We start from the raw sequence: 13,038 nt of genomic DNA, 5'->3' as shown, positions 1-13,038 counted from the left end.
GACTGTATATTAAAACCAAATATACATTGCATATTCTGATAAATTTTCATGTTTGCTAGCTTAATTTTCCCAATTAGAATTTATCTAATAAAACCAGTGGTTTTTAAGACACTAACTATATTTCAACATATCACAGGAAATTTCAATGAATATCTCTTGTGAACGATTTCTTACACTCACATCTTGGTCCAGAAAAGCAATGCTTCTTTCAACAAGGATTATTGTAGACACCCCCTGCATCTATATGTGTTCTCATAAAACACAGGAAAATACGTGGCTAATCCTTGGATATAAAATTCATTCCTAGGAGCTACAGTTTCCATAGTTCCACACAGGCTTCTCATTATCTCAGTCTTTAGAGAAGTATAGCACTTCTTTTTAGAGAAGTTTAGCACCTAAACAGATGACCAAAATATAAAGATGTTTTCACATACTGTGAACATTTACTGTGCAAATGCAATCAAACATTCTCAACTGCTGGAAAATTTCTTCATAGAAAAACAGAGAGACTATCTCTGCATGACATGGTAAAGTTGACCTAATTAGTGGAAATTAAGCTGCACAATAACATTCATGTGTCCAGTTATTAAGCTTTGTGCCTAACAAGGATAATGCTGAGATTTAACTCCGTGGAAAAAACAATGACAGAGCTCAGAGCTTTCTCACAGGCAGAAGCCAAACTTTTCAGTCTTTCAGTCATTCAACTAGCATATCCCTAAGCCCACTTCTTTCCTTAGTAAAAGCACGTCTCTATATCTCCCCAATCTCATCCCAGGAAATTGAGACCTTTCACATATTTTTTTCAAACAATGGGGGATAAGACAAGAAAACATCACACCTAAAGGACTAGAGACCAACTGAAGACATACTCTACCTTGGGCAGAAATTTAACTTTTTTGAATCTCCTGGGTTGTTCTATCAGGAAAATAATTCTTCCATTTATGTCTGTAGACAGTCTGTAAGTTTCACATCACAATTTTTAGCAAGAGAGAGTAAGGTCATTATAGATTAGTTAATTAGAATATTTGGAACAAATTCAAATGAAGTAACCTCTCTGTAAACTTATTTCTTAGAAAATCCCTAGAGGAAAAAGACTTGACTCTTGCTAAGGAAAGGTAGCTAAATACCAAATAATGTGAAAAGCCTGTAATATAAAAAGAAAATTCTAAACCAAATTGAATAATAAAACATGAGTTTCATGTTACAAAATGTTTAGGTAAGACAAGTAATATTTCAGCCCGAATGAAAGGAAAACCAGCCCCAGTTTCTCTTCTCTAAAAATATTCCTGGTAAGGAAGGCCTTACCCTTCCTGTTAGAAAGTCTGTCCCCAAGAAGCCCTGAGGCTCAGAGGCAGAGATCCTAAGAATGGAAGTTGATATTCTGATTCTTGGAAAAATAGGTAATCATAGTGCTGAAGTTGTAGGTTAGAGTACACACTTATTATCAAGAACTGTATTTAGGTCAGATATAACCATAATGATCTGTAGTCCATTGATATGGTTTGGCTGTGTCCCCAACCAAATTTCAACCAGAATTGTATCTTCCTCATTTTTCTCTTGCCACCACTGTGTAAGAAGTGCAGTTAACCTCCCACCATTATTCTGAGGCCTCCCCAGCCATGTGGAACTGAAAGTCCAATTAAACCTCTTTTTCTACCTAGTCTTAGGTATGTCTTTATCAGCAGTGTGAAAATGGACTAATACATCCATTAACTCATTTTTTAAATTGTATTCAGTATCAATTCAATAACTTTCTACAATAAAGAAATTTTGATTTTCCAACAAGGGAGCAGTGTTTAAGGGCTTCCATTGTTATTTTTGTGACTTGGCTTACCATTGGCTCCAAGGAACACTTTCTTCTCATTATACATTTAGTTAAATATTGGATCTTTATGTCATAAGAGCCTTAGATAAAGAGTCCCATAAATACCTCTCTGAATGAGCTAAGGTCTCTATCATGTAACGGGCTCCATTAAAAGTTGGTCATTTTCAACTTACCTAATAAATAGATTAAATTCATCTACCCTAAATGTAATATGCACGACTGCTAAAATTTGAAGAATATGCCTAAAAGCACTGTGCTGTTTTACTGGTAAGTGCTAAAAGATGCACAAACATATCTTTAATTCTGAAGAACTATCAGATATAATCAAAGTTTCTGTGGCTTAAATTATGACTCCAAGATGAAAAACTAATATAAAAATAGGACCTAATTCTCTGTTTCTTCCTGCTGAATTCAAATAACTACTAATACCAACACCCAGTGTGCAAGTGGATCCTTCCTCAGCCAAGCTTTCATATGAGCTGGTAGCCCCAAAAGCACCTTGATTACAGCTTTGTGAGAGACTTTGAAGCATGTAAACCTACTAAACCATTCTTAGTTTCCTGACCTACAGAAATTGAGAATGAGTACATATTGTTTGAATCACTAAATTTTGAAATAATTTGCTATGAATAAATTAATAACTCATAAGTATATCTAGAATATGCTTCAAATATTAGGAAACATGCCAGTAAATACTTAGTCAACCTACGGATCCAGGAAAAAGGTACAATGGAAATAAGCCAATATTTAGAACTCAATAATAAAAACATATCAAAAGGTGTGAAGTGTGATCAAAACAGTACTTAAAGAAACATGTATAGTGATAAATGCTTACATTTAAAATAAATGTTTAAAAGCAGTCATCTGAGCCTTCACCTTAAGAAGCTAGAATAAGAAGAGTAAAAAAAGCCAAGGTAGGTAAACAAAAGGACATAAATTTCAGATCAAAAACCAATAAAATGTAAAACATAAAATAGAGAAAATTAAAATGGCCCAAAATTGGTACTTTTATAATGAAACTGATAAACTGTTAACAAGAATGTTCAAGAGAAAACAAAGATAAATTCAAATTGCCAGTATCATAAATTATAAAACAAATAATCATTCCACAGAGCCTTTAGACTTTAAAAGGTTAGAAAAGTATGGTTGTGAAATACATTATTTCAATAAAGTTGACAGCTAAGATGCATTAGGCAAAATGCAGGGAAAGGACAACCTTCCTGAAATGGTACAAAGAAAAACTAAAACACTCCTATATCTTTCAAATTAATGAGCTACCCTTTCTTGTAGGTAACATGATAGTGTTTCAGAAAACCCTAAAGAATCTACAGACATAACTATGGTTAGAATAAGAAACTTAGCAAGTTTACAGGACCCAACTGTCAAATAAAAAATTCAGTTTTTTTATATGTACCAGCAACAATGACAATTGGAATTTTTAACAATTAAAAACCTGTGAAGAAATCCAAAAATACAAACAGAAATAGATGCGGAAGATCCCTTCACTAACAAAAACTACAAAACTTCAAAAATAAACATTTAAAATTCCTAACAGACATATTCTATTCAGGAATTAGAAAAGCCAATATTGTGAAGATGTTGTTAGTACAAGATGATTTATGGATCCAACTAAAAATGAATAAAACTCCGATATGCTCTTTTTGAGATGTGGACAATCATTCTGCATGCTGCTCTGCAAAGCGACTTTGCCAATTCCCCATGAAGGTTTATGTTCTATTTCTGTAAAACCTCAAATCTGGGGTGCTATGTGACCACTACTGATGAATAGAATATGATGCAAGTGACATTTTGCCAGTTCTTTTAACTGGCTGGACTCACCTACTTTCTACCACTGGGATCTCTGAGTACCATGTAAAAAGCTTTACTGTTCTCTGGAGTGATCTTCTGGTCCTTCATCTAAAAGGATAGGAAGAGGGATCCAGTGCATAACTTACTGTCATCCCTCCCAATAGGCTATAAATGTGAATTAAGTCATCCTACATCTCACATAAAACTCAGTTATCAGCTGAATAGAACAGTGACTTCAGTCCTTGCCACACAAAAGATAAGAAATACCCAGCCAACAAGGGCCTGAATTCCTGACTCACAAAATTTTGGATAAAATAAAATGATGGTTGTTTGAAATCACAAAACTGTGGAGCCCTGCACCATACATGAAGAAATCACCAGAATAAAAAGAGGCAACTCAAGGTGTGGTGCTTCCACAACAACAATTCAAAGTGTATGGAATTGGCTTTAGTACCCCAAAATAGGGGCCTCCAGGATATTGTAAGTACAGGCTGAAAAGACAGACATAACTGTTCTGGAGGCTGTGAAAAAAGTGAGTCACTATCTAGTGCTGAAAAAATTTAGTAATTCTGTCACTTCTAGTAAGGTAGAGAATAAAAAATGTGCTTAAGTGAATAGGTGGATTTAGCTAAATTTCCAAATAAAATATTGTAAGTTACAGCTGTTTCTTATAGCATTGTATCTTACAGTATGTCATATACTTTTTTAAAAAAATAGTAGAGATTAACGGTTACATTGTCAGACAGAATTCACAAGAAACCTAAAAGAGCCAGAACTTGCTGATTTCAAAGATAAAAATGGCTTCCCTTTCCAGTCTCTGCAAAGAGCTAAGTACTCTAAAAGTAAGAAAGGCCATACAAATAAAAGTCATTTCAAAGTTGTGGAGTTTAAGACACTATGAAAAATTTCTGGTGTGTCTCATAAGTACTTTAAGCTAGACAAACATAATTATAATATTCTTAAGAGTATTATCTAACTGCACATAGAGTTTCAGCTCAAGCCTGAGAAAAGCGAGCTTCAAAGATATTTGTGAATATGGTGCTTCTATATTGCACAAAGTCTTTAAATAAATTACACTGAAAAACCACCATAGTCTTCGCTTTTGAACAGGAGCATATATTTTAATGACCGATTCCTCCCTTTTCCCATTCTCTGCTGGGCATTTGGGAGAAATACTGTGTCTCAGTAGATGTGTAATAGAGAAAAACCATAACTTAAAACATGCACAATAGGACCTGAACCCAAGCCGCCCCATCCACTCTCAGTCTGGATATAGAGGTTGAGATCTTGAAATTCAAACAGATGTCATAATGGGATGATTTCTCAGTTGAGCTCAGAGCACCTAAATCCTGTCTTCCATTGTGGGATCCTTGAATTACCCTTAGAAGTCTGAAAATTTCACTGGGAAGAGCTTGTCTACATACATCCTTATCTACATGAGGAGGGACACTCTTATTCTAACTATAGTTAGCTTTTTACACAACAGGTGTTTTATAGCATTTCTCATCTCTGAATTTCTCAACGTGTATAAAAAAGGATTCAGCATGGGCATGATAACTGTATAAAACACAGTAACGAATTTATCAATAGGGAAGTTTGAGACAGGTCTAACATACATGAAAATACAGGGAACAAAAAAGAGGACAACCATGGTGATGTGCGAGCTGCAGGTAGACAGGGCTTTACGCCTCCCTTCCTGACTATAAGTTTTAAGGGAGTTTAGGCTGACTCCATAGGAGATTAGTAGAAGGGTGAAGATGACCATACACATTGCTCCACCATTGAAAACTACAGCGAGGCCTATAAAGTAGGTGTCAGTGCACGCCAGTTCCAATAATGGGTACATGTCACAGAAAAAGTGGTCAATGACATTGGGGCCACAGAAAGGGAGACTGTACAGAACAACAATTTGAAACACAGAAGGAAGGAAACCTCCAGTCATGGCCACCACCAACAGAAGGATGGAAACCTGTCGATTCATGATGGTTAAATAGTGCAGTGGCTTACAGATGGCCACGTAGCGATCATAGGCCATCACCACCAGAAGGAAGATCTCAGTTCCACCAAACAAGTGGTCTGTAAATAGCTGGCCCATGCAAGCTGGGAAGGAAATAGTCTTTTTGTCACAGAGTAAGTCTACAATCAATATGGGAGAAATGGTGGTGGATAATACAGCATCTATTAATGACAGGCAAGCAAGGAAGAAGTGCATTGGGGAGCCCAAGGAAGGGCTGACAATAATAGTCACCACAACGAGTAGGTTCCCCACCACTGTCACAATGTATGTGAGCAAAAGCATGACAAATAATGTGTTTTGCACATCAGGATCCTGTGAAAAGCCCAGGAGGACAAATTCTGTAACACTGTTATTAGGTCTCATTTACTCTTCTATCAGGCTTGTATCAGAGATGAGAGCTCAGGAGAACAGGACCTGTAATGAAATCATGAACAGGAATATGATTACATCCATTGCACATCTTCACTGTTGTATCCTGAATAGCGATTTACACACGATAAATATTTAGTAAGTCTCTACTGAGTTCCTCACCCAAAAAGCCCATCTTCCCTTGACAAATCTATTTCACCTCAAAGATTTTAGTTTTAGCCACAGGTAAAGGCTTCTATCTCTAAGTTTTAGTGAATATTCCCTACAGAAGAAGTGTTAAAGTCCCAACAGCCATCCATACATTTTATAACTTCTTTTTTTTTCTTAATGTTATTTTATTTTTATTTGACAAATAATTGTATATATTTGTGAGGCACAATGTAATGTTATGATACATGTATACATTGTAGAATGATTAAATCAGACTAACATATCCATCACCTCACATACTTATCAGTTCTTTCTTGTGAGAACATTTAAAATCTACCTTCTGAGCAATTTTGAAATATACAATACATTACTATTAACTGTGGTCACTATGCTGTGCAGTTCTTGCAGCTTCCATTTATTGAGTCAAGAATGTTTCTTACTTTGTATTCTCAGCATGCTATGAGTTATATTCTCCCAAGAACAAGACCAGAATCTTAGAACACTTTAATTTCTTCTTTTTTTTTTGACACTACTCCTGTTGATAGCACCTGTAATTTAAATTCTAAATTGTTACTGGAATTTAAAAAATTACAATGCATACTTATTGGTACTTTATCATACATCTTACTGTTTCTTTGCTCACCATTACATCTTTGCTTGGTCTTCCTCTTGTATGCATTTTTTTTTATTATACTTTAAATTTTAGAGTACATGTGCACATTGTGCAGGTTAGTTACATATGTATACATGTGCCATGCTGGTGCACTGCACCCACTAACTCGTCATCTAGCATTAGGTATATCTCCCAATGCTATCCCTCCCCCCTCCTCCCACCCCACAACAGTCCCCAGAGTGTGATATTCCCCTTCCTGTGTCCATGTGATCTCATTGTTCAATTCCCACCTATGAGTGAGAATATGCGGTGTTTGGTGTTTTGTTCTTGCGATAGTTTACTGAGAATGATGATTTCCAATTTCATCCATGTCCCTACAAAGGACATGAACTCATCAGTTTTTATGGCTGCATAGTATTCCATGGTGTATATGTGCCACATTTTCTTAATCCAGTATATCATTGTTGGACATTTGGGTTGGTTCCAAGTCTTGGCTATTGTGAATAATGCCGCCATAAACATACGTGTGCATGTGTCTTTATAGCAGCATGATTTATAGTCCTTTGGGTATATACCCAGTAATGGGATGGCTGGGTCAAATGGTATTTCCAGTTCTAGATCCCTGAGGAATCGCCACACTGATTGCCACAATGGTTGAACTAGTTTACAGTCCCACCAACAGTGTAAAAGTATTCCTATTTCTCCACATCCTCTCCAGCACCTGTTGTTTCCTGACTTTTTAATGATTGCCATTCTAACTGGTGTGAGATGGTATCTCCTTGTGGTTTTGATTTGCATTTCTCTGATGGCCAGTGACGATGAGCATTTTTTCATGTGTTTTTTGGCTGCATAAATGTCTTCTTTTGAGAAGTGTCTGTTCATGTCCTTCGCCCACATTTTGATGGGGTTGTTTGTTTTTTTCTTGTAAATTTGTTTGAGTTCATTGTAGATTCTGGATATTAGCCCTTTGTCAGATGAGTAGGTTGCAAACATTTTCTCCCATTTTGTAGGTTGCCTGTTCACTCTGATGGTAGTTTCTTTTGCTGCTCAGAAGCTCTTGAGTTTAATTAGATCCCATTTGTCAATTTTGGCTTTTGTTGCCATTGCTTTTGGTGTTTTAGACATGAAGTCCTTGCCCATGCCTGTCCTGAAAGGTAATGCTTAGGTTTTCTTCTAGGGTTTTTATGGTTTTAGGTCTAACGTTTAAGTCTTTAAACCATCTTGAATTGATTTTTGTATAAGGTGTAAGGAAGGAATCAAGTTTCAGCTTTCTACATATGGCTAGCCAGTTTTCCCAGCACCACTTATTAAATAGGGAATCCTTTCCCCATTGCTTGTTTTTCTCAGGTTTGTCAAAGATCAGATAGTTGTAGGTATGCGGCATTATTTCTGAGGGCTCTGTTCTGTTCCATTGATCTATATCTCTGTTTTGGTACCAGAACCATGCTGTTTTGGTTACTGTAGCCTTGTAGTATAGTTTGAAGTCAGGTAGTGTGATGCCTCCAGCTTTGTTTTTTTGGCTTAAGATTGACTTGGCGATGCGGGCTCTTTTTTGGTTCCATATGAACTTTAAAGTAGTTTTTCCAATTCTGTGAAGAAAGTCATTGGTAGCTTGATGGGGATGACATTGAATCTGTAAATTACCTTGGGCAGTATGGCCATTTTCACGATATTGATTCTTTCTACCCATGAGCATGGAATGTTCTTCCATTTGTTTTTATCCTCTTTTATTTCTTTGAGCAGTGGTTTGTAGTTCTCCTTGAAGAGGTCCTTCACATCCCTTGTAAGTTGTATTCCTAGGTATTTTATTCTCTTTGAAGCAATTGTGAATGGGAGTTCACTCATGATTTGGCTCTCTGTTTTTCTGTTGTTGGTGTATAAGAATGTTTGCGATTTTTGTACATTGATTTTGTATCTTGAGACTTTGCTGAAGTTGCTTATCAGCTTAAGGAGATTTTGGGCTGAGACAATGGGGTTCTCTAGATATACAATCATGTCATCTGCAAACAGGGACAATTTGACTTCCTCTTTTCCTAATTGAATACCCTTTATTTCCTTGTCCTGCCTAATTGCCCTGGCCAGAACTTCCAACACTATGTTGAATAGGAGTGGTGAGAGAGGGCATCCCTGTCTTGTGCCAGTTTTCAAAGGGAATGCTTCCAGGTTTTGCCCATTCAGTATGATATTGGCTGTGGGTTTGTTATAGATAGCTCTTATAATTTTGAGATACGTCCCATCAATACCTAATTTATTGAGAGTTTTTAGCATGAAGGGTTGTTGAATTTTGTCAAAGGCCTTTTCTGCATCTATTGAGATAATCATGTGGTTTTTGTCTTTGGCTCTGTTTATATGCTGGATTACATTTATTGATTTGTGTATATTGAACCAGCCTTGCATCGCAGGGATGAAGCCCACTTGATCGTGGTGGATAAGGTTTTTGATGTGCTGCTGGATTCGTTTTTCCAGTATTTTATTGAGGATTTTTGCATCAATGTTCATCAAGGATATTGGTCTAAAATTCTCTTTTTTGGTTGTGTCTCTGCCAGGCTTTGGTATCAGAATGATGCTGGCCTCATAAAATGAGTTAGGGAGGATTCCCTCTTTTTCTATTGATTGGAATAGTTTCAGAAGGAATGATACCAGTTCCTCCTTGTACCTCTGGTAGAATTCGGCTGTGAATCCATCTGGTCCTGGACTCTTTTTGGTTGGTAAGCTATTGATTATTGCCACAATTTCAGCTCCTGTTATTGGTCTATTCAGAGTTTCAACTTCTTCCTGGTTTAGTCTTGGGAAAGTGTATGTGTCGAGGAATTTATCCATTTCTTCTAGATTTTCTAGTTTATTTGCGTAGAGGTGTTTGTAGTATTCTCTGATGGTAGTTTTTGTTTCTGTGGGATTGGTGGTCATATCCCCTTTATAATTTTTTTTGCATCTATTTGATTCTTCTCTCTCTTTTTTTCTTTATTAGTCTTGCTAGTGGTCTATCAATTTTGTTGATCCTTTCAAAAAACCAACTCCTGGATTCATTAATTTTTTGAAGGATTTTTTGTGTCTCTATTTCCTTCAGTTCTGCTCTGATGTTAGTTATTTCTTGCCTTCTGCTAGCTTTTGAATGTGTTTGCTCTTGCTTTTGTAGTTCTTTTAATTGTGATGTTAGGGTGTCAATTTTGGATCTTTCCTGCTTTCTCTTGTGGGCATTTAGTGCTATAAATTTCCCTCTACTCACTGCTTTGAATGTGTCCCAGAGATTCTGGTATGTTGTGCCTTCATTCTTGTTGGTTTCAAAGAACATCTTTATTTCTGCCTTCATTTCGTTATTTACCCAGTAGTCATTCAGGTGCAGGTTGTTCAGTTTCCATGTAGTTGAGTGATTTTGAGTGAGATTCTTAATCCTGAGTTGTAGTTTGATTTCACTGTGGTCTGAGAGACACTTTGTTATAACTTCTGTTCTTTTACGTTTGCTGAGGAGAGCTTTACTTCCCAGTATGTGGCCAATTTTGGAATAGGTGTGGTGTGGTGTGGTGCTGAAAAAAATGTATATTCTGTTGATTTGGGGTGGAGAGTTCTGTAGACGTCTATTAGGTCCTCTTGGTGCAGAGCTGAGTTCAATTCCTGGGTATCCTTGTTGACTTTCTGTCTCATTGATCTGTCTAATGTTGACAGTGGGGTGTTAAAGTCTCCCATTATTAATGTCTGGGAGTCTATGTCTCTTTGTAGGTCACTCAGGACTTGCTTTATGAATCTTAGTGCTCCTGTATTGGGTGCATATATATTTAGGATAGTTAGCTCTTCTTGATGAATTGATCCCTTTACCATTATGTAATGGCATTCTTTGTCTCTTTTGATCTTTGTTGGTTTAAAGTCTGTTTTATCAGAGACTAGGATTACAACCCCTGCCTTTTTTTGTTTTCCATTGGCTTGGTAGATCTTCCTCCATCCTTTTATTTTGAGCCTATGTGTGTCTCTGCACATGAGATGGGTTTCCTGAATACAGCACACTGATGGGTCTTGACTCTTTATCCAATTTGCCAGTCTGTATCTTTTAATTGGAGCATTTAGTCCATTTACATTTAAAGTTAATAGTGTTATGTGTGAATTTGATCCTGTCATTATGATGTTAGCTTGTTATTTGGCTCGTTAGTTGATGCAGTTTCTTCCTAGTCTCGATGGTCTTTACATTTTGGCATGATTTTGCAGTGGCTGGTACCGGTTGTACCTTTCCATGTTTAGTGCTTCCTTCAGGAGCTCTTGTAAGGCAGGCCTGGTGGTGACAAAATCTCTGAGCATTTGCTTGTCTGTAAAGTATTTTATTTCTCCTTCCCTTATGAAGCTTAGTTTGGCTGGATATGAAATTCTGGGTTGAAAATTCTTTTCTTTAAGAATGTTGAATATTGGCCCCCACTCTCTTCTGGCTTGTAGGGTTTCTGCGGAGAGATCCGCTGTTAGTCTGATGGGCTTCCCTTTGAGGGTAACCCGACCTTTCTCTCTGGTGCCCTTAACATTTTTTCCTTCATTTCCACTTTGGTGAATCTGACAATTATGTGTCTTGGAGTTGCTCTTCTCGAGGAGTATCTTTGTTGCATTCTCTGTATTTCCTGAATCTGAACATTGGCCTGCCTTGCTAGATTGGGGAAATTCTCCTGGAAAATATCCTGCAGAGTGTTTTCCAACTTGGTTCCAGTCTCCCCATCACTTTCAGGTACACCAATCAGATATAGATTTGGTCTTTTCACATAGTCCCATATTTCTTGGAGGCTTTGCTCGTTTCTTTTTATTCTTTTTTCTCTAAACTTCCTTTCTCGCTTCATTTCATTCATTTCATCTTCCATTGCTGATACCCTTTCTTCCAGTTGATCGCATCGGCTCCTGAGGCTTCTGCATTCCTCACGTAGTTCTCGAGCCTTGGTTTTCAGCTCCATCAGCTCCTTTAAGCACTTCTCTGTATTGGTTATTCTAGTTATACATTCTTCTAACTTTTTTTCAAAGTTTTCAACTTCTTTGCCTTTGGTTTGAATGTCCTCCCGTAGCTCAGAGTAATTTGATCGTCTGACGCCTTCTTCTCTCAGCTCGTCAAGGTCATTCTCCATCCAGCTTTGTTCCATTGCTGGTGAGGAACTGCGTTCCTTTGGAGGAGGAGAGGCGCTCTGCTTTTTAGAGTTTCCAGTTTTTCTGTTCTGTTTTTTCCCCATCTTTGTGGTTTTATCTATTTTTGGTCTTTGATGATGGTGATGTACAGATGGGTTTTTGGTGTGGATGTACTTTCTTTTTGTTAGTTTTCCTTCTAAAAGACAGGACCCTCAGCTGCAGGTCTGTTGGTGTACCCTGCAGTGTGAGGTGTCAGTGTGCCCCTGCTGGGGGGTGCCTCCCAGTTAGGCTGCTCGGGTGTCAGGGGTCAGGGACCCACTTGAGGAGGCAGTCTGCCGGTTCTCAGATCTCCAGCTGTGTACTGGGAGAACCACTGCTCTCTTCAAAGCTGTCAGACAGGGACATTTAAGTCTGCAGAGGTTACTGCTGTATTTTTGTTTGTCTGTGCCCTGCCCCCAGAGGTGGAGCCTACAGAGACAGGCAGGCCTCCTTGTGCTGTGGAGGACTCCACCCAGTTCGAGCTTCTTGGCTGCTTTGTTTACCTAAGCAAGCCTGGGCAATGGCGGGCGCCCCTCCCCCAGCCTCACTGCTGCCTTGCAGTTTGATCTCAGACTGCTGTGCTAGCAATCAGCGATACTCCCTGGGCGTAGGACCCTCGGAGCCTGGTGCGGGATGTAACCTCGTGGTGCGCCATTTTTTAAGCCCATCAGAAAAGCGCTGTATTCGGGTGGGAGTGACCAGATTTTCCAGGTGCCGTCCATCACCCCTTTCTTTGACTCAGAAAGGGAACTCCCTGACCCTTTGCGCTTCCCAAGTGAGGCAATGCCTCGCCCTGCTTCGGCTCGGCAACGGTGCGCGCACCCACTGACCTGCGCCCACTGTCTGGCACTCACTAGTGAGATGAACCTGGTACCTCAGATGGAAATTCAGAAATCACTCGTATTCTGTGTCGCTCACGCTAGGAGCTGTAGACCGGAGCTGTTCCTATTCGGCCATCTTGGTTTCTCCCTATAACTTCTTATTTAAAACATTTTTCTTGGCACAGAAGTCAGCTTTGATGAATACGCAACAGGTTCTTGGTCTCAGGAAACTTACCTTCTGGTAGTGGCAATAAACTCTAAATAAATAATTTGACATAGATTTAGTCCTTTGTGTTTGTATTTGTGGTAT

The 13,038-nt window shown here is 38.3% G+C and overlaps 1 protein-coding gene across 1 annotated transcript; it reads right to left on the bottom strand.

Annotated features, from left to right (window-relative positions):
- Positions 1 to 5,066: 5,066 nt before the first annotated feature.
- Positions 5,067 to 7,076, bottom strand: LOC100981724 (olfactory receptor 4A8-like). Its single transcript, XM_003811917.4, has one exon. It carries the CDS (start codon positions 6,012 to 6,014, stop codon positions 5,067 to 5,069), a length of 948 nt encoding a protein of 315 aa, XP_003811965.2. The 5' UTR covers positions 6,015 to 7,076.
- Positions 7,077 to 13,038: the final 5,962 nt, after the last annotated feature.

This window comes from Pan paniscus, chromosome 9 (assembly GCF_029289425.2).
Source record: "Pan paniscus chromosome 9, NHGRI_mPanPan1-v2.0_pri, whole genome shotgun sequence".
NCBI lineage: Eukaryota > Metazoa > Chordata > Mammalia > Primates > Hominidae > Pan > Pan paniscus.
Note: the sequence above shows the minus strand (reverse complement) of the source record. Positions and strands in the feature narration are given on the sequence as shown.

Excerpts from the sequence above, each read along its gene's own strand:
- LOC100981724 (XM_003811917.4), bottom strand. The coding sequence starts at position 6,014 with ATGAGACCTAATAACAGTGTTACAGAATTTGTCCTCCTGGGCTTTTCA.